Raw genomic sequence first — 27,328 nt, 5'->3', positions numbered from 1 at the left:
TCATTACTTCTCTCCCCACCTCACTGCTCTCGACTTTCTCAAAGTTTTCTCAAAGTTTCTCGCAGGATTCCTGGCCGTAAATCTGTTTTACCAGGGGCGTATCTCCCCTGCCACTTCCATTGTCAGCTGGAATTCTGTGCAGACTCTTGCCAGACAGAAGTCTCAGTCATTGGCTACCAGCTGACATCTGTTAATTATGTGCAAATGCAAGACCGGCAGGAATGGCTTCAAAATAGCCAGAACACAGAGATGATCTGTTGATGCAGTTCATCAGCAGTCACAGGACAGGTTTGATCCTGCTTGGTAAGGAGGTCAAGAAGGCAGATCTACATTTCAAAGGAGCAAACAGCACAGATGGAGGCTGCAGCTCCAGGGATCTGATTTTTAAAACAGGAAACAACACAAATGAAATGTTCTTTCCTTCTCTCTCTCTCTCTCCTTTGCCTTGTGGTGCCGATCTGGTTTGGGACTGTTGCATTTGCTTTCAAACTACAAAATAAAAATTTGTCATGTGTGAGTGTGTAGCTTGGTCTTTTTGCAGACTCAGTGATGTTACCAGCACTTCGGACATTCAAGGGCAATGAGTCCCACCTTGTTTTGTATATTCTGTTTTAATACACAATGTATATGCAGGTAGCTCAATTCTGTTATCATTCATTGGTTGTATGCTTTATATTATATTTTCAGCTGATGAAGATTATCGTATCATTCCGGAAACACTGTCCTTGAGACTTTTGGGACGTCCTCCATTGGAACTTTTGAAAAACCTTGCTTTTTAAACTTTTGAGTCATCTTTTGTTGAAACCTTTGAATAACCATTGTGAGACTGACCTTTGACGCCTATCTTGAACACATGGCTTGACATTCTGTGCCACTAGTCTGTTACATTGTATATATCAACTCCAATAGGTTCATTTCTACCTTTGAATGATATCATTATTCTATTACTGTACATATGATTTAACAGTTATTAGCCTACGTGTTTTGTCTTCATTTTTGTTTGGGCAGCCACTTTGTCAAGCTGATTGAAGGAGAATACCACACCATGAAAGGCAGAGTAATTTTGGGTCTGTTGTGTATCCTACACTCTATACTCTATACTCTACACACACCCCAAACCAACAAACACTAAACTTTTAAAAATTATTTTAAGAAAAGAAAATTCTATGAGGAGCAAAGGCAGTTTAGTGGGTTATATTTTACTCCAACATTTTCAAATGGCCAAAAAAAACAAAAAATACAATTGTGCAAACTGAAAGTGAGTAGAAGGATCATTATGGATTTTTGAGGGGATACCTGCTGAGACCTTTTGTGGGTGCCATAGCAGGTAGTAGTGGGCACACTGGCATGTATGAGCAGCAGGCTGGCAATCCTTGGTTTAGTGTGACTCTAAGTGTAAACAGATCCGACCCACGGGTAACAACATTCTGGTGGAAGCCCCACATTCTGGTGGAAGCCCCACATAGCATTTTGAGGGGTGACTCCTTCTCAGTGGGGGCTATAAACTTAACAGCGCCTGCCTGCCATAGCACATGAAAACAAATTTACGCACAGAATTTATATTTAGAAAGAATGCTTACAAAGAAAGCGGGGAAACTTACTGCGGGTCCAATTATAATCAGGTGTGTGCTGGGTTCCTCTCTGTGCCATTCTATCAAACAACAGGAGAGAGTTCTGGTTATAGGAAAATAAGCGTCATGTTGTTCTGGTTAGGGCGTTGTAAAGAGAAACTTGGGCAATCCATCAGTTAATTGGTGTATGCAAATTCTGACTCATTTTTTTTTTAAAAAAGGAAGGTGCCCCAACCTACTGGGCAGCAGACTTAAATTATTTAATTAATCAACCACAAAGTTATTTTGCGGTTTCTGGAGGGAGGCACTCGTGAAAAGTCAATGAACACAGAAGCATAGGTCAGGGTAGCAGGAACTGACCCCTGCATTTCCATAGCAGACGCAATACTGGAAAGCTCTTCACCATCTTTCCATCTTTGTTAGGTTGATGTTCACAATCATTCTGGCGAACCCGACAGCCATTATGCCCAATACACAGCTGGGGGACCGAGGCCAAGACACGGTGATTTTTTCCAATTGCCATACATTTTGCAGAGCTCCTTCATATACAGACAGCTCCTACTTGCTCTCTCTCCTAGCCATGGTATTCCACTAATAGGAGCGCTGGCCCTCTTGCAGCTCAGTTAAAGAAATCTTACTTGATCCACTGGCAGAGAAAGAGGAGTGCGGGGGGACTGCACCACCCACAGCAGCGCGATCCTAGTGGGGTGCCATTGCGCCACACCCCTGCGGGCAGCGCACCACGCCCCCGCCTGCTCTCCACCCCCTGGTGCCGGAGCATGAAGCTCCTCCGCCACTGATTTGATCAAATCATATGCATCTTAATGAATATTCAATCAATCAAATCTGCACGTGAATAAAACAACAGTCAACTATATATTTTGGAAAGTTGTTTGATTGTTTGCTTTATGCATTTGGACATCTCATAAGGATCGGCGACCAAATTTTGCATGATGCTTCCTGAGTTCAAGGAGCAAGTATTAATCTGCGCTTGGATAAAATTGGACGCCATTTTGAATCAAGATGGAGGACTGAACCTTTCAAAACCGCGCACTGATTTAAAACCAGGTTCCAAAACAACGCTGATATTATTATTATTAAGAATTCCTAAGCAACACCAGGCACAAGGCTGCTAGTACTAAAGAAAAACAACGTTCTTTCCCAATAAATTAATAAAGAAGTTGTTACTTCTTTTAAGTATAGTGCTAGCAGAGGCACCCTCCCTCCTATCTCACACTCACACGTGGGAACATCTCTTCCTGGATGCTGCCCGCGGTGACAAGCACACACATGATCTATGCCTCTCCACATACACCCCCCCCCGGCCCAGTGGTCCTGCTTCCTTCACCTGCAAAAGCATAAACATTTGGCCAATTAATTGACTGGACCTCACATAATCAACCTGCTAAGATTTCTTCAATCAGGTGAAGCCCTATGTAGCAGCGAAGTGGATTACTACCCCATGTTCATATTTAGTGAGCAGAATTTACAGCTGAGCTTCAGCGCAGAGACTGGATTAGACTGATGATTAAATTCATCACTTAATCGATGTTCTCTTGCTGAGGGCCAGTTCCGAAGTCTTGTCACTTTCATGGTTTCTCTTCAATACAAGTGTAAATGCTTATGCTCAGAGCTGTATCCCTGAAGCCTGTCCCCTCTAAATCTCTCCATCTCCCTCTCTCCCTCCCTCCCTCCCTCTCTCTCTCTCTCTCTCTCTCTCTCTCTCTCACACACACACACACACACACACTGCAACCCGGTCCCCAGCCGATTCTGTGTTCAGTACAGACTTCTTGGCCTTTCCTTTAAAAAAAAAAATTCCATGGCCTTGCCCAACCTGATCGCTTGGGCCTCATTTCTCATTGTGTCAGCCTTCCCCAACCTGGTGCCCTCCAAGGCTCCAGATCCCACTGGCCCCAGCTAGCAGACTGCTGATGCAATTCCAGAAAAATCAGGAGGGCATCAAGTTGAAGAAGGGCTGGGGCAGGAAGTACTGAGCCAAGTGGGACTATCAAGGGGAGGGGAGAAAGATTCGGTGTTGGCCAGCAGGTAATGGCTTTTCCCAACTGCCTCCCCCCCCCCCCCTTAGGAGCCTCCATAAAGGAGCTTTTTCCAGAGGAAGAACTATGGGGGTGGGTGGTAGGTGGGACTGCTCCGCCTCCATAGCTGCCAAGTTTTCCCTTTTCTCGCGAGGAAGCCTATTCAGCATAATGGAAAATCCCTTTAAAAAGGGATAACTTGGCAGCTATGTCCGCCTCCGTATGTGTCTCTTTTAAAGGACTGAATAGAGGGAAAGATTATGAGTCATGGGGGTGTGGAAAGTATGTATGGACTTAACAGTGCTTAGCCTTAGTTTGTTTTTTGGCTGCTGCTGTTAACGTTGTTAATATTGCTTCATAGATTATAAACACTGTATTGATTTGTTAAGCAGATAATGTGAATTTTGCTTTGATTTTGATGTTTAGCTTATTTTTTTTAGTTGAAATAAAAATAAAAAAAATTGTCCAGGAGCACCTTATAGAAAAACAGGGGTCATCAAACTTTTTCAGCAGGGGCCGGTCCACTGTCCCTCAGACCTTGTAGGGGGCCGGACTAGATTTTGAAAAAAAAAATGAACAAATTCCTATGCCCTACAAATAACCCAGAGATGCATTTTAAATAAAAAGGACACATTCTACTCATGTAAAAACACCAGGCAGCCCCCACAAATAACCCAGAGATGCATTTTAAATAAAAGGACACATTCTATTCATGTAAAAACATGCTGATTCCTTGACCGTGCGCGGGCCGGATTTAGAAGGCAATTGGGCCGCATCCGGCCCCCGGGCCTTAGTTTGGGGTCCCTGTTATAGACTATCTCAGGCCTATTTAATAGCTCATCTTCTAACATTGTGTATGCCATCAAATGCCAGCAGTGCCCTTCAGCTCTCTATATTGGACAAACAGGCCAAACCCTATAATGGACATAAATCTGACATCAGGAATCACAAGACAGAGAAACATGAAAGCTTATACCAAACCAAACTTAGTTGGTCTATAAGGTGCTACTGGGCAATTTTTTATTTTATTTTATTATTTTGACTGTGTCCGATCAACACAGCTACCTACCTGGATTTATTTTTTAGCTGTTGCTTTGTTAACACGGTTTAACAGAGTGTCATTGTTTCACCGGCAATTTGTTAATTATTCTAAATGTTTTGTGCCGCATTTGTCATGCACTATTACGCTCCATCATGCTACCATTATTTATTGATTGTAAGCCTCTTTGGGATCCATTTGAATGAAAAGCTTCACAGAAACATTATCCTGCATTTGCTACGAAGCGGAAGGGAAAGGAAGGGGGGGTACCCACCTGCAAAAGCATCCACTAAATAAAGAGGATCCTTGACCCTTCTCAGACCACATATCAAGAGGAAGAGGCGCAGACTGCTGCTGTCCTGGAGAATCCCTGTATTATTATTATTATTATTAAAAAAAACAAAAACAAGAATGTCAAGAAAGCTTAAACATGCCTGGAAATGTGAAATACAGAAATCAGGAAAGTTATGGTTCCACCCTTCCTCTGGCCCAAGGACTAGGCTCTCCCACCTTCCTTGGACTTGGATGGTGAGCTCCCAATGACATCCTCATCCTTTCCATCGCATAGAAGTCAGTGCCTGTCGAATCAGACATGGGGCCTTGAAGTCACCCCAGCCAGTTCCCCAAGGACGCAGGGCCAACTGCTGCATAGACAAAGCCTTGGGTAGCCCCGGTGCTTGAGCAGGACCCACTGGGACTGCCCAGGCTCCTGGCATGCTTAGAGAGACTTGTCTGGACTTCCATGACCTGACCTGCGCTCAGAGCTGACTTGACCTGCTTTGTTTCCTCTGCTGAGCCCTAAAGACCCGGCAGAACAGGACAAAGATGGTGCCACAGGTTGGCCCATCAACCTTTGGGGGGGGGCAGCAGGCGCATGTGGAGTTTTGCAGAAGCGCTGTGGGTGCCAGTCACAAAATGGCTGCCAAAGGGGTCTTTGTGGTGTAGCACCAGCTGCCACATCTAAAAGAGCAGGGAGGAGCATAAAGTGGTGTAGATTTTCTCCCCAATTAATGAAGGGGGCGGGGAGGAGGAAGATAGCTAAATCAGCTACCGTCATGCTTTTCCCACCTCTCTTCTGCTCCGAATGGTAAGGAGAGCAAGTGTCTGATCCACTGGATCCACTGGTGAGCCAGTGCAAGCGGAAACTGAGCAGAAAGACCTGTCTCTTGTGCAGCGTAGATTTCTGAGGGTTTATTTACGGAGACCTTTCATGGGCCATCTATGGAGAGCACTAGTGCTCATGTGTGAAAGGCTGGCAACCCCTACTATATGTGCTTTATAGATGTGTGTCCAGAGCAGGACCGGCTCTGGGGAGACCCCCGGTGGCGCGGTGCGTCAGGGCGCAGGGCCGGAAACCATGCTGCGCCCTACGAGGGCGGAGGCGCCGGAGCGATCTCCACCGCTCAGCACCAGGGCGCGCGACCTGCTCGAGACTGCCCTGGTCCAGAGGTAACAAGAGCTTCCACATCCTGAAAATCAGAACAGCTCTGAAAATTAAGAACACTCCCTCCCTTCACCTGCCAGTCAGTTCCCTCAACACTACGCCTGACATTTCAGCTGTTAGCATGAGAGGGAAATCTACTGAAGATAGCAACCTATGCTCTTCGTTGTGCTTCAAATGTATTTTTTTTCATTTTTTTGCTTAATAATAGTCATAATCTGCCAAGGGAAGTTTTTCAAAGTTGCCACTCGAGTCATTGTCAGTCCAGTTGAGGAATATCCAGTTGAGGAAAATAAAATAACACACACACACACACACACACACCAATCATGTATAAAGACGAAAGAGAAGGGACAGAACAAAAGGGAATGGCGAAGTCTAAGATGAGGCAGCAACAGTTGAGATAGGAGCGGAGTTGGAATGAGCTTCAGAGTTAGGGAATGTAAGACGAGCCCTGCTGGATGAGGCCAATGGTCTAGTCCAGCACCCTGTTCTCACAGTGGCCAACCAGAGGACCATGCAAAGCCCACAAGCAGGACTTGAGCATGGTAGCATTTCCCCCACCTGCGATTTCCAGCAACTGGCATTCAGAGGCCTACTACCTCTGAGGTGCCATAGCCCTTGCGGCTAGTAGCCATTGGTAGTATAAAGCCAGTTTCTTTAGTAGGCTGAGCCAGACCATTGGTCCATCAAGCCCAGCACTGTCCATGCCGATTGACAGCAGCTCTCCTGGGGAGGGGACATTCCAAGCCCTGTGCCGGATATTGAACCTGGGACCTTCTGCATGCCAAGCAGATGATCTACCCCTGAGCTATGGCCTTTCCTCCGCTGTTCAACTGCCAGGCCGTCTCTGGTTGCATGTGGGGGTAATGGGTGGGGCACACTGCACGGCGCTGTTCAGTGCTCCCCCCCTTAGATTCAAAAAAATGTTTAGGGGTATGTGTACCTGTCAGGGGGTTGCTGCGGCTACTCTCGAGTAAAGACGCTCCAGTCCGCATTGTCTTTAAGAGTTTTATTGTGCATTTAAGAGTTTTATTATTTTATTTACAGTGCAGAGCTAGCAGAAAACATGACCGCCTAGTCCAATTCAGAACCTGGCAATGGCTTCCGTCTTTTTGGCCAGCATAAAAGCCTGGGCACCCCAAAACGCCCCCCTTTCGCCCTACGTGTGGGTGCGCGCCTCAATTCGGGCGCCGGAAGGAGAGGTCTCCCCTCTTGCTGGCTGGGGCGGCGCCTGGGCTCCAATGTTTTGCTGCGCCCCTCACCCGCTGACCCTCGACCAGAGCGGTGCCAAGGCTCTGACGCGTCTCTGAGCCCCTCCTGCACACTCTGTTCCCCATAGCGTTGCCAGGGCTCAGACACCTCAATGAGCCCTCTCTCCATTCCACTCCATTCATCATTCCCTCCTCCTGACTCGCTGCTCGTGCTGTCGCTGGGCGAAGTGCTGGTCAGGATGACGGGGGGAGGCTCCCTGGAGGGAGTCCTCCTGACAGTACCCCTGCGTACGCCCAGAAAACAAAAGCACTGGCACTGTTCCACTGTCTCCCCCATACTTTATGCCGGCCTTGGCAGGAATGCTACAGATCATTCCACAGGTGAGGAACCTGTGGCATTCCAGATGTTGCTGTGCTCCGATTCCCATCAGACGCCAGCAGGGGCATCTTACCCATAGAGGCTAGTGGCACAGGGCGCCAACTTCTGGAGGGTGCCAGGGAAGAGGCAGAGGCTGGACGCGGCGCCTCCCGGCATCAACTCGCCACCTTCCACCATGCCATGCCGAAGCAGCGCCGCACCCGGAGCCTCTATCTCAGGCATCCCCAAACTTCGGGCCTCCAGATGTTTTGGACTACAATTCCCACCTTCCCTGACCACTGGTCCTGTTAGCTAGGGATCGTGGGAGTTGTAGGTCAAAACATCTGGAGGGCCGCAGTTTGGGGATGCCTGCTCTATCTGCTGTGGCCACCACCTCTTCCCTGCCGGAGGAGCCGCCCTCCAGTTGCTGCCTGCCTCCTCCAGCCCCGCCGGCAGTGCTTTCAACCGTAAAAAAACTCTGGGAAACGTGTGTGTGTGTGTGTTTGTGTCGCCGGAGGGAGCTTTGCACCAAGGCGCCGGATATGCTTAAGACGGCCCTGGATGCCATCCTGCATGGCTAATGGTCAGGGATGATGGGAGTTGCATCTGGAGGTTTCATCCTCCTGAGATAAACGGGGAAAGCTGTCTCCACCCCCCCCCCCCGATCATCTCTCTTCCATTGCATCATTTTCTCCCTGTGTTGTCCTTAAAAAAAAAAAGACGATCCAGCAAATAACCCTCTCCCAGTAAGTTTCCTGCCTCTTAATTTCCCCAAACCTTTGTGATCTTTTTCAAAACAGCCCTGAAACGCAGGAATATCAACCACCCCAAGCTACTGAAGTAGTTCCCGAAAGCTTGTTTCCCTAAATGTCACCAGGGATTGGTAGCACGTTCCAGCAATATCGCTTTTGAAAATTAAAAATCAAGCCGGCGGATTTAAAAACGCTTTCATGTTCACAACATTTCCGTTTGGCTTCTATCTGAATAGCCCGGCTCCATCATGTAAGCTCCAGACAACCGAAAAGGTGATTTTAAAGGAGGTAATTTAGTTCACACTTTAATTTTCTTGTTTGAAGGTATATAGCCGCATAACACACACACACACACACACACACACACACACACACACACACACACACTCCCGAGTCCAAACACAATTAATAATAATAATAATAATAATTTATTATTTATACCCCGCCCATCTGGCCGGGTTCCCCCAGCCACTCTGGGCGGCTTCCAAAAAAAACAGAAATTCTAAAATACAGAAATCCATCAAACATTACAAAATGTTTGACTAAAGAGCAAAAAAGAAATAAAAAGGTAATCAAAATATTTCTAAAGCTCAAAACTGCATTTCTTTTTTTAAGAAAGGAAAACAGCTATTCTTAATGGCAGTTCAATATTTTAAAAATACCAACAGTCTCCAGAATGGTTTCTTTCTTTCTTTCTTTCTTTCTTTCTTTCTTTCTTTCTTTCTTTCTTTCTTTCTTTCTTTCTTTCCTTTTGCTATCCTCCCTTTACACAAGAGATACCTCATTTTGCTCACAGTAGATAGATTCCTTAATTTTTAATAACCATTCTTTCAATACTGACACTTCCCCTCAGTATTTTAGCACAAACCACTCTAGCATCTATTAACACTTCCCCTTCTCTTTCTTTTAACTAGCAACCATTTTTTCTCCTTCTTGCAGTCCGAGGAGGTAACCCACCTCCCCCGTCCCCATGAGATGGCAAAGAACTGATGATGGACCCAGGAGCACTGCGGTTTATCACGATATACTTTCAAAACATGTTGATCGCATTCACAAGGACTAGAAACTTAGCCTGGGGGGGGGGGGGGAGAGAGGCTTTTAGGAAGACTGGATTCTGCTCTTAGTTTATATTCCATGCCATTCCTGTGCAGCTGGTGGGTGGCGGCATGGGTGTAGCTCAGCTTCTACAAAACCAGAATATGTGGAGTTTCAAATTAACATCTGGAACAGATCTAATCCCCTGAGCTTAACGGTTTCTACCTGAAAAGCTTAACCTCTCTTGTAGCCTCCTTGACACCCACAGATCATTCTCCTCTGCCCGCCCCGGCAGCACGCCTGTAATGAAAGCAAGCGCTTTGCTTGCAATGACAGACAAAGTCCACCACGACGCTTGACACTCATCTTGAGCCTTCCTGCGTTTGGGCCCTCCTGTGAGTCGCGATCCAAATTTGCAGGTGCGAAATTGCTCGAGAAAGGAAGAGTCAGCCCATGCCTGTCACCAAAGCGCCCTGCTTGAAATTTTAATTATAAGTATGTTATAGGCATTCGGCTTAGATGGAGACTCTGCTGCGCTCCACACACATTGCATTCCTCCAGCCTGTCAAGAAGCATCCACCCCTGCCCTTCTGTAGCACATCTGCAGGCCTCTTGCCATTCAAGATTCTGGGGTTGTAGTCAAGCTCTGCTATACAGGTGTATGCAGTGCCAGATTTACGTATAAGCTAAACAAACTATAGTTTAGGGCCCCACTCTCTTGGGACCCCCCCCCCAAAAAAAAAACGTAAAAGGGAAAAAAATCAACAGTTACTTTGATAAAAAAACATATTTTGTTACGTGCACATGGCTTTAGATACCTATTAGGTCCATAAATTACCATATAGCATATATTCAAACTTTTATATGCCTGTTGTCTTTGTCCATGGAGTTTTCTTGGCAGGGATACTGGAGTGGCTTGCCAGTTCCTTCTCCAGGTGGATCATGTTTAGTCAAAACTCTCCACTATGACCTGTCCATCTTGGGTGGCCCTGCATGGCACAGCTCATAGCTTCTCTGAGTTATTCAAGCCCCTTCGCCATGACAAGGCATTGGTCCATGAAGGGATCCATGAATTATGGTGCTGGAGGAGACTCTTGAGAGTCCCATGGACTGCAAGAAGATCAAACCTATCCATTCTGAAGGAAATCAGCCCTGAGTGCTCACTGGAAGGACAGGTCGTGAAGCTGAGGCTCCAATAATTTGGCCACCTCATGAGAAGAGAAGACTCCCTGGAAAAGAGCCTGATGTTGGGAAAGATTGAGGGCACTAGGAGAAGAGGACGACAGAGGACGAGATGGTTGGACAGTGTTCTTGAAGCTACGAACATGAGTTTGACCAAACTGCGGGAGGCAGTGGAAGACAGGAGTGCCTGGCGTGCCATGGTCCATGGGGTCACGAAGAGTCGGACACGACTAAACGACTAAACAACAAATATATTCAAACAGTGACAATTTGTTATTGACAAAGGACAGCTGGACATATAAACGGTCCCATTACCTTCAGTAGCTTAGGGCCTCATCAAACCTAAATCTGGCCCTGGGTGTACGCACAATCGACCCACACATAACCACATATATGCATGGTGCCAGAAATGGTAATGGTTTGCCCATGGCTCACGATGAGACCCTCCCCGGAGCCCAAAGTGGATGCCTTCTTTTCTTTATCTTTTCTGTCCCTCTATAACTTGACTTTTCTTTCTCCTTGTTTTGGTTTCCCGTTATTCTTTGTCTTTAGGCAAGTTTGACTTTTATTGTAGAAAACTTTCAACTGTTATGTTGAAAACATTCAATAAAAATTAGCTGTTTTTTAAAAACACAACAAACAAATAATTTATTCTGTTCCTAGCAAATGCTTCCCCTTGAAGACCCCCCTCCCCTCCAGCTATTTTGACAACCACCTGGGCTATTCTTAACAAAACTGGTCTGAAAAGACTCACATAATTTTCCTCTGTGTACGTGTGTGTGTGTGTGTGTGTGTGCGTGTGTGTTTTGAAAAGGACAACCAAAACAATAAAGGGGCTGGAATAACTCCCCTCATGAGGAAAGGTTACAGCATTTGGAGTTTTTTTATAAGGGGGGGAGCTAAGAGGGGCATTAATAGCAAGAAACACATTTATGGAGCTCTTCGAGGCATAAAGCCATTAAAGTGGTATACAGAGCAAAAAAAGAGAGAGCATAGAACAATGCTCTAAGACAGGCATAGGCAAACTGCGGCCCTCCAGATGTTTGGGACTACAATTCCCATCATCCTTAGCTAACAGGACCAGTGGTCAGGGATGATGGGAATTGTAGCCCCAAACATCTGGAGGGCCGGAGTTTGCCTATGCCTGCTCTAAGAACTTTTATATGCCTGTTGTCTTTGTCCATGGACAAAGACAACAGAACAAGAAAAGAACAAGAACAAGAACAAGAAAATTGATACAACAAGCTCTAAAAGTTTTTTAAAACCATACATACAGACAGACTTTAAAAACAAAGAAAGCATTTCATCAAATATAAAACTGATCTTCCACAAATAAGTGGGTTACACCTCAGGGAAAGTCTTCCTCAACAAAGAAGAAAAATGTACTCAGTAGGTGCCTGCCAGATTTTGATTAGTCACTACCGGTAATTCCAGAGAGCTGGAGCTGCAACACTAAAAGCCCAGTTTCTGCTACAGGCATAGCTGCCAAGTCTCCCGTATTCCCTGGGAAATCCCCGTTTTTCCAGATGTTCCTCGCTGAAAAAATGGAATTTTTTTGTTTTTTTCCAGTTTATTCTGGCGCGGCGGCCATTTTGGAACTGGGCAAAGCAGCATCAAAAGTCACTTCTGAGCATGCTCCGCCCAGTTCCAAAATGGCAGCAGTGCTACTTCTGGTCTGCTACTTCCCTTATTTCTCCGACAGCAACTTGGCAGGTATGGCTACAGGCTAAGCGTGCCTCTGAGGCTAATTGTACAATCTGCCCAAAGGAGTGCCCATTGCTGTGGTCTAAACCACTGAGCCTCTTGGGCTTGCCGATCAGAAGGTCGGCGGTTCGAATCCCCGCAACGGGGTGAGCTCCCGTTGCTCTGTCCCAGCTCCTGCCAACCTAACATTTCGAAAGCATGTCAAAGTGCAAGTAGATAAATAGGTACCGCTACGGCGGGAAGGTAAACAACATTTCCGTGTGCTGCTCTGGCTTTCGTCATGGTGTTCCGTTGCGCCACACCAGAAGTGGTTTAGTCTTGCCCGCCACGTGACCCAGAAAACTGTCTGTGGACAAATGCTGGCTCCCTTGGCCTGAAAGCAAAATGAGCGCCGCAACTCCATAGTCGCCTTTGACTGGACTGAACCCTCCAAGGGTCCTTTACCTTTACCTTTCGCATTGCTTGCCACACTAAAGCTGTACCTGCCTCACTCTTTCAAAGCAAAGACTTTGGGTTATGTCATTCATTGGATCCATGTCTTAACATTGCTTAGCCATGCCTATTAGGGCGGTTCATAAAAAAAACTTTTTTTAAAAAATGCCTGCTCCAAAGGTCTTATCTTACTACACTAGGGATTATACAGCTATATCTTAAATTTCATGCATATCAGTTAATATCTTGACCCCCCCCCTCCACGAAAACAGATGTTTACTTTTTTTCTTTTTTCTTTTTAAAAGTTTTAAAAATCTTTAATAATACAGTGGTACCTCGGTTTATGAACACAATTGGTTCCGGAAGTCTGTTCATAAACCGAAGCGTTCATAAACCGAAGCAAACTTTCCCATTGAAAATAATGGAAAGTGGATTAATCCGTTCCAGGCGATAAAAAACACCCCCTAAAGCAGCAATTTAACAATAATTTTACTTTCTACCAAGAGCTTTCCGAGGCCTATGGAGGCCTCCACGGAGGCATCGGAGGGTCCGTGACTGGGACGCAGCCACGGAAGCACTCCGATGCCTTCACAGAGGCAAACTGCAAAGAAAGGAGCCTTTCCCCGACGCGAGTGCCCTGCGCTGCGGCCGCCTCTCAGTCAAGGCGGCTGAGTAAAGCGCGGGAAACCGGGGGGGGGGGTTTCTCTTCGGAAGCTCTTACCTTGAGCTTAGAAAAGGGCTTCCAGCAGCAGTAGCAGCAACAGCAGTGAGAGGCTTTGCGAGTCGTTTCGCTGCACAGTGGTGGCAGCGCTCGCAGCTCTCCTTCCCCCTCTCTCTGCGGTGCCGGCCGGGCGACCTTCCTCCTCCTCAGAGCAGCCGCCGCCACCACCAGACGCCAGGACTGGCCAGGGTGGCTCGCGGTGCGCCTGGCTCTGGTTGGAGCGGCGGCGGCAATGGCGGCTCTCTCAACCCCGAGCCTCTCCACTCCGCAGGGGCGCAATGGTGAGGGCCCGGCCTCGCTTCTCTTGACCCCTCCGCGAGGCCGGGCCTTCGCCGTCGTGCTCCTGCGACGTCTCTCCACCTTCGGCGTCGCGCTCCTGTGGAGAGGCGTCGCAGGAGCGTGAAGGTCTGCTTCTCTTGAGCCGTCCGCGAGGCTGGCTCAAGAGAAGCGGGCTTTCGCGTCGCGCTCCTGCGACGTCTCTCCACCTTCGCCATAGCGCTCCTGTGGAGAGGCATCGCAGGAACGTGACAGCGAAGGTCCGCTTCTCTTGAGCCCTCCGCGAGGCCGGCTCAAGAGAAGCGGGCCTTCACTGTCATGTTCCTGCGACGCTTCTCCACAGGAGCGCTACGGCGAAGGTGGAGAGACGTCGCAGGAGCACGAAGGTCCGCTTCTCTTGAGCCCTCCGAGAGGCCGGCTCAAGAGAAGCGGGCTTTCGCGTCGCGCTCCTGCGACGTCTCTCCACCTTCGCCGTAGCGCTCCTGTGGAGAGGCATCGCAGGAACGTGACAGCGAAGGCCCGCTTCTCTTGAGCCGGCCTCGCAGAGGGCTCAAGAAAAGCGGGCCTTCGCTGTCACGTTCCTGCGACGCTTCTCCACAGGAGCGCTACGGCGAAGGTGGAGAGACGTCGCAGGAGCACGACGGCGAAGGTCTGCTTCTCTTGAGCCCTCTGCGAGGCCGGCTCAAGAGAAGCGGGCCTTCGCTGTCACGTTCCTGCGATGCCTCTCCACAGGAGCGCTACGGCGAAGGTGGAGAGACGTCGCAGGAGCACGACGGCGAAGGTCTGCTTCTCTTGAGCCGGCCTCTCGGAGGGCTCAAGAGAAGCGGACCTTCGTGCTCCTGCGACGTCTCTCCACCTTCGCCGTAGCGCTCCTGTGGAGAAGCGTCGCAGGAACATGACAGTGAAGGCCCGCTTCTCTTGAGCCGGCCTCGCGGAGGGCTCAAGAGAAGCGGACCTTCGCGCTCCTGCGACGCCTCTCCACAGGAGCGCGACGCCGAAGGTGGAGAGACGTCGCAGGAGCACGACGGCGAAGGCCCGGCCTCGCGGAGGGGTCAAGAGAAGCGAGGCCGGGCCCTCACCATTGCGCCCCTGCGGAGTGGAGAGGCTCGGGGTTGAGAGAGCCGCCATTGCCGCCGCCGCTCCAACCAGAGCCAGGCGCACCGCGAGCCACCCCGGCCAGTCCTGGCGTCTGGTGGTGGCGTCTGCTCTGAGGAGGAGGAAGGTCGCCCGGCCGGCACCGCAGAGAGAGGGGGAAGGAGAGCTGCGAGCGCTGCCACTGCCGTGCAGCGAAACAACTCGCAAAACCTCTCACTGCTGTTGCTGCTACTGCTGCTGGAAGCCCTTTTCTAAGCGCGAGGTAAGAGCTTCCAAAGAGAACCCCCCCCCGGGGTTCCCGCGCTTTACTCAGCCGCCTTGACTGAGAGGCGGCCGCAGCGCAGGGCACTCGCATCGGGGAAAGGCTCCTTTCTGTGCAGTTTGCCTCCGTGAAGGCATCGGAGCGCTTCCGTGGCTGCGTCCCAGTCGCGGACGCTCTGATGCCTCCATGGAGGCCTTCATGGGCCTCGGAAACCTCGGGTTACTTACTTCCGGGTTTCGATGGTTCGTAAACCGAAAGTTCGTAACCCGAGGTGTTCGTAAACCGAGGTACCACTGTAAACGTAAAATACATAAAATCAAAATCAAGATAATTCAACATAAATCAACACAACATAATTCATATAAATCAGTGCACAAAGAAATATAGGAAAGAAAAAATGAAAAGAAAAAAAGAAGAAAAAAGAACAAAAAGAACAAAAAGCAAACAAACAGTGAGCTTCCCAGCATTTGCATATCAGTTCCCTGATTACACAAAACTCTAATGCACTTCTCCCTTTCAAACTTTGTTTATTTACAAATTTTATTTGTTTTTTTTAATTCCTTTATCTCTTTTTCTGCTTCTATTTTTGTATTTTTATCTTATTTGAAAAACTTGTGTGAATTTAATCGGGGCGAACCACCCATCTAAAATTTAAACCTTCGTTTAAATTACAGATGTTTACTTGGCCGTTATCCTGTCATGAAGGCTGAAATTTCAATTCAGTGGAGCAGGGTCAAGATATTAACTGATATGCATGGAATTTCAGAAATAGCTATATAATCTCTAGTGTAGTAAGATAAGACCTTTGGAGCATAGCTGCCAAGTTTTCACTTTTCTCGCGAGGAAGCCTATTCAGCATAAGGGAAAATCCCTGTAAAAAAGGGATAACTTGGCAGCTATGCTTTGGAGCATTTTTTTTTAAAAAAAGTTTTTTATGAACCGCCCTAATGCCTGTCACCTGATGGCATATCACTCACTGTGTTTTTTAACCATTGCATTGCCTATACACGGTAGATATTAAATATTTTGGCAGAAATCGGGGTCACAGTTCAAGTTTTTCATCCAGCGAGAGCCAGGCCAGAGAGTCCTAAAGGGTAGATAGGAGAGTTGTGGAGGGGTACATTTGACCCCCCTGGCCCAAAGTTCACCACACCTGCGTTGGAGGAAGCGGGGAGGAACTTAAGGCATTTTCAGAGGCAGCCCTGAATCTCTGATCACTGTAGAATTTGCTTTGCTTTCTTAGCCTGAATTAAGACACTCAGTATTTGAATGGCTTACTCTGTTCCTGCTGAAAAACCAGACTTTTCCTTTTGGACATAATCCTCCTCTAGGCTTTGCAAACACAATCAAAATAGTATATCAAGAATAATTCCTATAGGACTGCCGAAATAACACTTTCTACTCTTTCTCTCTTTTTTTACAGAAAGTACGGAGCAGAACAGAAACACCCCTTTTAAAAAGGGCTTTGGAGCAGCACTCTCTTCATGCCATGCCTGCATGCAAGCCAAACAATTTTTTAAAAAAGAAAAAGTCTGTTTGAGAAACCACCGATAAAACTCTTACAAAACACTCCTTACAGATCGTTAATCTGACTGCGGGCCCTACAGGCCTCCATGCAACTTAGCAATATCAAAGAGAAACTCGCTGCAAGTAAATGGAACTGCTGGGGAGAGATTTATCTTATCTTAAGATAAATCCCACATATATATGGGTTTTCTTCTTCTCTCTCTCCCTGTTGGCTCAAAGAAAAGAAAATACAAGATGTTTTGTCCCATTTGAGGCTTTATACAACGGCTTGCCTTACCATACTCCTGATAAGAGAAACATACAAGGTTTCTTAAAAACCAAGAGGCGTACCCAGCTGCCTAAACAATCGACCCAGCAAGTGGCTGCTGGAAAAAACAGCGGTTTGAGAGCCCTAGCTTCTCTCTGAATGACTCAGAATAAGGCAGAACAGTGTGAATGTGTGTGTGCGGGACAGGTTGTGCTTATATGTGCTCCGCTGATGTACGCAGGAGGAGGGAATGAAGCCCCTGTGTGAAATGGTTGCCGCCTGTAGTGGAAGATTTGTGCATTAGTAGTGACAAATACCAAATGGTATGGGAGGCCAACCCATCACCTTCAACAGGGTTTTTTGAAGTTCGTTGGGCATCCAGGAGCAAGGCTGGAACCAGGTATCCTGGCGCATAAAGAAAAAGAATAGAAAGCAGAGTTGCTGCCACTTACAGTAGGCAATACTGCGATGGATTGACCAGCCGGTAGGCCTTGGGGTAAAGTTAGCTTCCAGCAGAAGATTCAGTGGAAGCTCTGAAGGTGATCAGGAATGATCCACACTTATACACACTTGTACAGATTTAGAGGCACTTAAGAACATCAGAATAGGCTGCTGGATCAGGCCAATGGCCCATCTGGTGCAGCAACCTATTCTCCCCTCCTGCAATTTCCAACAACTGGCATTTGGGAACTTACCTCCAGCTGTGGAGGTGGAGCAGAGCCATCGTGGCCATTGATAGGCCTCTCCTTCTCAATGACTTTGTCTAATCCTCTTCTGAAGCCACCCAGGCTGGTGGCCATCACTGCCTCGTGGGGGAGCGAGATCCAGAGTTCTCCATGAGCTGCATGAAGAAGTCGTTTCTTTTCTCTGTCCTGAATCTTCCAACATTCAGATTCTTTGATGTCCACAAGTTCTAGTGCAGGGGTGGCCAACTCCCAAGAGACATATCTACTCGCAGAGTTAAAGGCTGGCAGTGATCTACCCCCTTTTGGGCGGTTCAGGTCAAAGTTGCAAAGTTGTTGAACTTTTTTGTAGGAAAGGGGAAGGCCCATTTTGTTGAGCTTTTTTTAGGGAGAAGGAAAGCCCTGCTTTTTTGGGGTGCAGGACAATAATGTTGAGCTTTTTTTAGTGGAACCAAACTTTTTGAGCTTCTTTGGAGGGAGCCAGTGATCTACCACAGACGTCCAGTGATCTACCGGTAGAGCACGATCTACCTGTTGGACATCCCTGTTCTAGTGTTATGACTCAGGGAGGATAACATCTTCTCTATCCACTTTCTCCATGCCATTCATCTAAATATATAAAAATGTAAAAACGGCATGTGGGTGTGTTTCCACTTTCTACTGAAACCGCTTGACCAATAGCGTTCAAATTTGCACACAACGTCCCATGCTACCGTGAGATTATTCTTATAAAAAGTTTGCTAAGACAGATGTCACACCTACGCCAAAGTAGGTAACCCCCCCAAAAAAAACCTGTTACAGAACACTCAACTCGCCCAAAAAGTGCATGCTGGGAAAAGAACCAGGTTACAAACCAGCGTCCTCTAGTGGCGGCTACACTGGTACTGCACCTATAAAACCTCTCAACAGCACCTTGGCTCTTGTTTACATACTAGGCCAAAGCCTTTACAGACTAGGCTGAATGGAGGTACTGACCCACCTGGGTGGGGGTTGGGGGGAGGAGAGGACAGGATAGGTCAGGACACGGTGGGATCAGGGGTGGGGGGGAGAAGGGGGTGTGATACGTCATGGGTCGGGACAGAGAGGGGGGAATCACAGGGATAAGCCGGGGTTGGGGGGGAGGGCCTGGGATACGTCATGGATCGGCACAGGGTGGGGGAAATCACAGGGATGAGCCATAGCAATGCGTGGCAGGGCCAGCTAGTAATTAAATAAAGACTGTTGGTGGCCGACTCCAAGGCTCCTGCTTGCACTTCTTAAAGAACTGCATAGTTAAATTGCACTTGGATCAAACAGCCCTTCAGAGATGTATCTGCTATGTCACGGGTCTTCAACGCAGGTTGGGACCAACCGGGGGGTCGAGAGGCCATCCCAGGTAGGTTGCGGCAAGCGGTTGCTGCCACGTTGGACTCTGTGAATCACCATTTCAGGATTAACAATATACCTTATTATTACCATTAGGTATAAATCAAATGTGAGCACGTAAAAGTGGGTGCCACAGTACACATTGGGAGCCAGAGGTGGGTCTTCAGTCTGAAACAGTTGAAGTCCGCTGTCCTATGTAACGTAAGACACATGCCACAGCAGTTTTTTGGGGGGTTATTGTAGGTTTGGATAGGGAACCTGTGTTCCTCAATGCAACAACCATAACCCCTGACCGGTGGCCATGCTACCCGGGTCTTCTGGAAGTTAGAGTCCAGCAACATACCCATCTTCTTGCTCAAGAAATAAAACTCTCCCGTTTTAGTTCATCCTTTTCAGCAGCGTTCCAAAACCATGTTGCTTTTCTAAAGGAAGCTATCCCAGGTCTGATGCATCCCAGGTCTTCCTTGTCTGGGTTTTCTCTTCTTCAGAAGCTGTACAACCCTTGAACCTGATGGCAGGGGTTACAACGCCTCTCTGTTCCTGTTTTCTGTTCCCTTTGAACCACCCTGAGCCTTTCATTCCTCCTTAAAGAAACAGGCCCTTTCATCTCCCTTCTAACATTTCAAAGTGTTCACTGAACATCTACAAAAGTGAGAGGAGGGCACCTCGCTGAGAATTCTACCTTGGACCATGTCGGTTGTTTTATGTTCTGGGGTTTTCAAGCTTCCGAAAGACTCCCCACCCCCCCACCCCCGGCAGTACCAAAATAAGCTTTTTGATCAATTTCTCATAAGATTTCCCTCTACTTCTAAAACTTAGGTCCTTCCATTACATGGTGGGGGAAAGTCATACTTGTGGCAGATTGCTGTGACCATTGTAGGTGCTGCAAACTGGGAGTTCTTGAGAGGTTTGACACACTTATGAAAGAAAGAACATGAGAAAAGCTGGCTGAATCAGGCCAGTGGCCCATCCAGGCCAGAATCCTCGTCTTAAACACATCAGAGCACACACATTTCCCCCAGCAATTAAGATCTTTTAAGCTTAAAGGCCCAAAGAGTCTCCAACAGGTTGTTGGGTTGTTGTTTTTTTAAAGAGAATGAACTTGAAAACAAACAAAGGATCATTCAAGGTTCTACGTCCAAATGAACTTAATTCATGGCAATAACAGGAACTGCTTTCGGGTGACGTTCAGAGATTGCTGAACTAATTCAGTGAGCTTCATTTAATCCAAACTAATTCATTCCAGTACCGACTACATTGCCACCATGCAGAAGTCTAAGGTTGTTGTTGTTTAGTCGTTTAGTCGTGTCCGACTCTTCGTGACCCCATGGACCATAGCACGCCAGGCACTCCTGTCTTGCACTGCCTCCTGCAGTTTGGTCAAACTCATGTTCGTAGCTTCGAGAACACTGTCCAACCATCTCGTCCTCTGTCGTCCCCTTCTCCTAGTGCCCTCCATCTTTCCCAACATCAGGGTCTTTTCCAATGATTCTTCTCTTCTCATGAGGTGGCCAAAGTATTGGAGCCTCAGCTTCACGATCTGTCCTTCCAGTGAGCACTCAGGGCTGATTTCCTTCAGAATAGATAGGTTTGATCTTCTTGCAGTCCATGGGGCTCTCAAGAGTCTCCTCCAGCACCATAATTCAAAAGCATCCATTCTTCGGCGATCAGCCTTCTTTATGGTCCAGCTCTCACTTCCTTACATCACTACTGGGGAAACCATAGTTTTAACTATACGGACCTTTGTAGGCAAGGTGATGTCTCTGTTTTTTAAGATGCTGTCTAGGTTTGTCATTGCTTTTCTCCCAAGAAGCAGGCATCTTTTAATTTTGTGACTGCTGTCACCATCTGCAGTGATCAAGGAGCCCAAGAAAGTAAAATCTCTCACTGCCTCCATTTCTTCCCCTTCTATTTGCCAGGAGGTGATGGGACCAGTGGCCATGATCTTGGTTTTTTTTGATGTTGAGCTTCAGACCAAGGTGTCTATACCTGCATGCAAACCCCTGCCTCTCTCAACCCCTCATCCAGGTGAGCAAGAGGCACCATGGCCTGAGCTGGGTCTCCAGGACTAGAAAGAAAAACATGGAGGGCTGGATTGAGCTCCCGGCCCCCACGTTGCCCACTCCTGGGTCTACACTGACTACCAATGTCTCTCCAGGGTTTCATACAGGGTGACTGTTACAACACTACCTGGAGATGACTGGTATGCAAAGCAGGTACTCTACCTGCCAGGTAACAGAAAAGCCAGGTGAATCTGATGATCCTGCATTTCATCTGTAAGTAATTTAGAAGGCCCACATGCCCTCAGACATCTCTGGGTTTATTTTTGCTGTATGCGGTGCCATTAGAGGTAATATATGCACATTTAGGATCTCCCCACCCCACCCCACCCCCAGTGCCCCTTTCTCTACTCTTCTGTTGCCGGTTCCTTTAATCACACAAAACAGCCAGATTCGGGATCCAGTCATCACCCAGGCAGAGCTCCCCAGCGACAAATCATCCAGCCTCTGAAAATTATCCATTTTTATTCTTTTCGTTCCCAGACACGCGCTATGATTTACTGGGAACGAAATAACCTCACAATGCTCAATTTAAGAATTGGACACTGCTTCTGAATAATGACACACATTTGCCGCCGTGATAAAGCAATTGAGCACTCGCAGTTCATTCGTAATGGAAAGGAGGCTGCACACTCTGTGAGCTGGGATTGATGAGCGGGCTGCTAAAATGTTTTTCCTTTAAACTTCCCCAGAGTGAAATACTGAAAATCGCCCCCCGCAACCCGAGCCAATCCTTTGCTGATGGCAAGAGAATCATTCGCTAGTTCGTTGTCGTTTCAGGTGAGGAGGCTTTCCTGAAATAAACCAGTATTTCAGCCTTCGTTTTGTGAGCTGCCGTTAATGCTCCGCTTTTTTCCATGAAGAAACTCAAGGTGGCATCCCCAGCAGTTTCACACCGACACTGACCAGATCTAGACAGCTGCACCATCCCTGTCCTCCCGGCCACCCCCTGGGGAACTACAATCCAATGCCTGGATCTGACCTGCTAAAATTCTGTGTGCTTGAGCTCAACGTAAAGGACAACAACAAAAACCATGTAGGACCCCTACATTGTGGTACGGAAACTTGTTAACCGACAAGGTGGAGCAAGCTTGTCTTCTCCTGCTCTGGAGGGGAGGACAAGAACCAATGGCTTCAAGGTCCAAGAAAGGAGATTCCAACTAAACACCAGGAAGAACTTTCTGACAGTAAGAGCTATTCGATAGTGGAATGGACTCCCTTGGTGTGGGACGGAACACTGGGGCAGACAAGTCACAATAGTTCCTAGAGTGTCCACTAAGAGGAACTCACTTGGAGGGACACCTGACTAAGCTCAGTTCCTGTTCCTCCAGATATGCAGATGAGATGGATTAGCTGGCAGACAAAAGCCCCTAGCCAGCAGCCATTCTCTCTCTTAGCCATTTCTCCTTCAATGGGAACACATCTCCAGAGAATCTCCAGTTAGGATGGTTCTCCCTCTCGGCCTGCTGCCAAGAGAGAGACCAGATGGAGCCTCACTTTACTAAGAAGACCCCAGATGTATATATTTGTAACTTTTCTACGTAAGCCTGCCTTTCTGAGATTACGCTGTTAACTCAGGATGTCATGTGAGTAAACTCTATCTTATTTTAATACTACTGTGTTGTGTATTTCTTTTAAGAGGGAAAAAGGGGATTTGCCAGGAAGTATAATATTGAAGTATAATATTGTTGCAGAGGTTCTAACAAACCTAACACTCACGCTTTGCTGCGCACAAAAGGGGAATGTCACTCTGCTGATATTGGAAGCTTGCTAACACAAGCAAGGATAGGATCTATCTAATAATATATCCTAATCCACATCCCTAACATTCCCACACTTGGGAGATGGTGGAATTCATTCATTGGGGTGATTAAGGCAGAGGTTAGATGGCCACCTGTCTTGGATGCTTTGCAGGGGGTTGGACTACAGGACCCTTGGGGTTCACAAGTATAAAAACCAGGGACACAAGCATCATAAGATAAATCATCCAAATTAAAAGGCACCCTAAAACAATCTCATTAAATTAACAAGGTAATTAAAGCAGGAGAGTCGGGGGAGAGATTAAAAGGGTCATCTTTTTGGTCATGCTGGCTGGGAGGGGTCATGAGAGTTGGAGCCCTACAACATCTGGAGGTCCCCATTTCTGCCCTAAACAATTTAGATTCGCATTATACGAGCACTGTGCTCAGCTACAAAATTTATTATTTTTATACGGCTTAGTTTTATTGGAATGAAATGTTTTGGCTTTAATGTTTTATGTATGTACATTAGATGCCTCGGGAGGGCTTCAGGGAAGCAGAGAGAAAAAATTTTTGGGGGGGGGAGGAAATATGATTACTTTAATAAAAAGATGCAGCCAACTTGTCAAAGCTAAGTTAGTTAGTGCCTGGATTGTGCCTTAATATAATTTCCCCTCCAGAAGCAGGAGAAGAGCTGTAGCTCAGCGGGAGAGCGTTTCTGCTTTGTACGAAGAAGGTCGCAGGTTCAATCTCCAGGCAGCACTGAGAAAAATTCCAGCCTGAAACCCTGCAGAACCTGTGCTAGTCTACCATAGACCAGGGCTGAGGAACCTGTGCCCTTAGGAGTTGTAATTGTTAGATTACAACTCCTTTCATCTGTGATCATGGGCCAGGGCCCCTGGGGAAGATGGGAGTTGGAGTCCAACAGCATCACTGGTGCAGAACATCCTAAGCGAGATGGACCAGTGGTCTAACTCACTATAAGGGAGCGCCCCATGTTCCCACCTGGAAACTCTCATATGTGCCACCTCTATGGAAGAAAAGTTGGGAGATCTCTGTGGCTGCACTTATATTATGGAACTCATTTCTCTATATGGCAAAAAGTAGGGCATATTCACTGGGGTGTGTGTGTGTGTGCATAGAAGTAAATGTGGCCACTTGTACTGGGGCACACAAACAGGTAAAAAGGTAAAGGTAAAGGACCCCTGACAGGTAAGTCCAGTCACGAATGACTCTGGGGTTGTGGTGCTCATTTCGCTTTACTGGCCGAGGGAGCCGACGTTTGTCCGCAGTTTTCCCAGGTCATGTGGCCAGCATGACTAAGCCGCTTCTGGCGAAACCAGAGCAGCGCATGGAAACGCCATTTGCCTTCCCGCTGCAGTGATACCTATTTATCTACTTGCACTGGCATGCTTTCAAACTGCTAGGTTGGCAGGAGCTGGGACCGAGCAACGGGAGCTCACCCCGTCGCGGGGATTCGAACCGCCGACCTTCCGATCGGCAAGCCCTAGGCTCAGTGGTTTAGACCACAGCGCCACCCGCGTCCCACACAAACAGGACACGTGCACAAATCTCCCTGCCCACCCCAACATTGTGTCTACTTTCTGCCCCTACTACTAAAGTTAGCTCAGCCTCCAGAGAGAGTCTCATAGCATAGACTTTAAATCGAGGGTAGCCCACACAGAGCCCTGCAAATGTTGTTGGGACTCCACCCCTATTGTCCACCATCCAGGGAAGACCTGGGATAGCATAAGACTCTTAATCTCTGTGTTGTGGGGTTGAGCCCCACGTAGCACCAAACATTCCTACACTGCAGGAGGTCAGACTAGATGACCCTCTTGGTCCCTTTGAACTCGACAATTCTATGATTCTAAGGCCACAACCGGCTGTGAGAGCTAAGGCTGATGGGAGTTCTAAGCCCAACAACATGTAGAGGGCACCATGTTGACTACCGCTGCAATGAATGACTGAAACATGGACCAAGCAAGCCCTATTGATTCATTCTGACGCATCGCCTCTCTGCCCCCTCAAAAATCATTATTTCATCTAGGTCTTCTTGGAAAGGTTGCGTGGAGATTATTCAAACTAGTGAGTGAACTCCCTTCAGTTTGCAGACACATACATTTCAGGAAGGATTTTATCTATTTATGGCTTTTAAAAAGCTACAGCATTTCTATTTTTTACAGAAATCACTGGATGAAAAACTGGCACCAGCTCATGCTCCCTCCCTCGCTCCCTCCCGACACTATTTTCACTGTGGTTAGAGGGAGAAAAATCAATTTCCGCCATTGCTAGTTGGAACTGTCGCAGACTCAGAAGAGACAGCCTCTGTTTAGCTTTCAATTCAGGCTCTCTCAAAAGGAGCCTTGTTTTACGCTACTTAAATGAAGGTTATGGACATTAATTATGAAAACCCGGGATGAAAAGAAGAAGGGAATTTTAACTAGGGGCCTGAAAAGATCCATTCAGAAAGAAGTTTTCAATTTGCTTCGCCAATTTAGCTGGCCTACACAGGGGTGACAGCAAAGTTTAGAGCCATTCGAGTCGCCCATGAACCACACTGGGATTGGAAACCCTGTTTCCTGTCCAGAACTTTGCACAACCGGCTCTAACCCCGTCACCATCTGTGCATTCAAGGATGTGGCACCTGTACTGGATGTGGAAGAGAAGTGGGAGACACCAGCTGGGGAACCCCCAAGGGGAGAAGGCACAGACCGGGTGTTGGTGGTGGGGCGACAATGAGTGGGAGCAGACTGGGGGCAGGAGGTGTCGGAAGCTGAAGAGGGAACAGTTTAGTGAGCAGGAAGAGGCTGTGGCAGAAGCGGAGGCTGGAGAGTAGGGATGCCAAGAGGCAGAGATTAGAAGAAACACAAACCCCTGCATTGCAAAATGTGACAATCTACAAAAATGCAAATATAAACACACTGGCTAATAACTGTTAGTAAATATATAATCGGTATAATGTCATTCAAAATATACGAATAAGCCACTTCAAAACAATATATATATCACACAACACATCTCACAAAATATACAAGTAACTACAAGTTGTTATATGTATCAGATTCAAACAAAGATTCAAACAACCAATGAATAGCGAGGAACGCCAAATCGTCTCTCAAAGGAAGACGTCTCACAAAAGTCTCAAAGGAAGACTGATCCACTAGTACAGGCATCCCCAAATTTCGGCCCTCCAGATGTTTTGGCCTACAACTCCCATGATCCCTAGCTAACAGGACCAGTGGTCAGGGATTATGGGAATTGTAGTCCGAAACATCTGGAGGGCGAAAGTTTGGGGATGCCTGCACTAGTATGATCTTCACTAGTATGTATATTTCACAGGGTTCTGTCTTGGGCCCAGTCTTATTCAACATCTTTATCAATGACTTGGATGATGGGCTTGAGGACATCCTGAGCAAGTTTGCAGATGACACCAAATTGGGAGGGGTGACTAATACCCCAGAAGACTTCAAAATGACCTTAACAGATTAGAGAACTGGACCAAAGCAAACAAGATGAATTTTAACAAGGAGAAATGTAAAGTACAACACTTGGGCAAAAAAAGAAAGAAAGGCACAAATACAGGATGGGTGACACCTGGCTTGAGAGCAGTACATGTGAAAAGGATCTAGGAGTCTTGGTAGACCACAAACTTGACATGAGTCAATAGTGTGATGCAGCAGCTAAAAAAGCCAATGCAATTCTGGGCTGCATCAATAGGGGTATAGCATCTAGATCAAGGGAAGTAATAGTACCACTGTATTCTGCTCTGGTCAGACCTCACCTGGAGTACTGTGTCCAGTTCTGGGCACCACAGTTCAAGAAGGATACTGACAAGCTGGAACGTGTCCAGAGCAGGGCAACCAAAATGGTCAAAGGCCTAGAAACGATGCCTTATGAGGAATGGCTTAGGGAGCTGGGTATGTTTAGCCTGGAGAAGAGGAGGTTAAGGGGTGATATGATAGCCATGTTCAAATATATAAAAGGATGTCATGCAGAAGAGGGTGAAAGGTTGTTTTCTGCTGCTCCAGAGAAACGGACACGGAGCAATGGATTCAAGCCACAAGAAAGAAGATTCCACCTAAACATTAGGAAGAACTTCCTGACAGTAAGAGCCGTTTGACAGTGGAATTTGCTGCCAAGGAGTGTGGTGGAGTCTCCTTCCTTGAAGGTCTTTAAGCGGAGGCTTGACAGCCATCTGTCAGGAACCCTTTGATGGTGTTTCCTGCTTGGCAGGGGGTTGGACTGGATGGCCCTTGTGGTCTCTATGATAATTATTCGCTGATGAAAACTTCATTCTGAAACAGTTGAACTATTCTGGATGCACTGTCCTTTTGAGACTTTTGTGAGACGTCTTCCTTTGAGAGACGGTTTGGCATTCCTCGCTATTCATCGGTTGTTTGAATCTTTGTTTGACTCGGATACATATAACAATGTGCAGTTACTTGTATACTTTGTGAGATGTGTTGATATATTGTTTTGAAGTGGCTTATTCGTATATTTTGAATGACATCATACCAATTATACATTTACTAACAGTATTAGCCAGCATTTTGCATTTGCATTTTTGTAAAGAGGTAGAGATC

General features: G+C 47.2%; 1 protein-coding gene across 3 annotated transcripts in view; it reads right to left on the bottom strand.

Moving 5' to 3' along the window:
- The window catches only part of GLT1D1 (glycosyltransferase 1 domain containing 1), a 68,116-nt gene that overhangs the window by 23,656 nt on the left and 17,132 nt on the right, over nucleotides 1-27,328 (bottom strand). For 2 of the 3 annotated variants that reach the window (XR_009556943.1, XM_035098452.2), the window contains exons 7-8: nucleotides 4,924-5,019; nucleotides 1,581-1,651 (exon numbers count right to left, since the gene is read on the bottom strand). Coding sequence is in view for 2 of the 3 variants with exons in the window: in XM_035098452.2 (XP_034954343.1) it covers nucleotides 1,581-1,651; nucleotides 4,924-5,019 (167 nt within the window). In the remaining variant the exon portion in view is untranslated. The remainder of the gene's footprint in view (nucleotides 1-1,580; nucleotides 1,652-4,923; nucleotides 5,020-27,328) is intronic. The other variant, XM_035098453.2, reaches the window with a different exon arrangement.

Source organism: Zootoca vivipara, chromosome 17 (assembly GCF_963506605.1).
Source record: "Zootoca vivipara chromosome 17, rZooViv1.1, whole genome shotgun sequence".
Classification (NCBI taxonomy): domain Eukaryota; kingdom Metazoa; phylum Chordata; class Lepidosauria; order Squamata; family Lacertidae; genus Zootoca; species Zootoca vivipara.
This window is presented reverse-complemented; position numbering and strand designations above follow the sequence as displayed.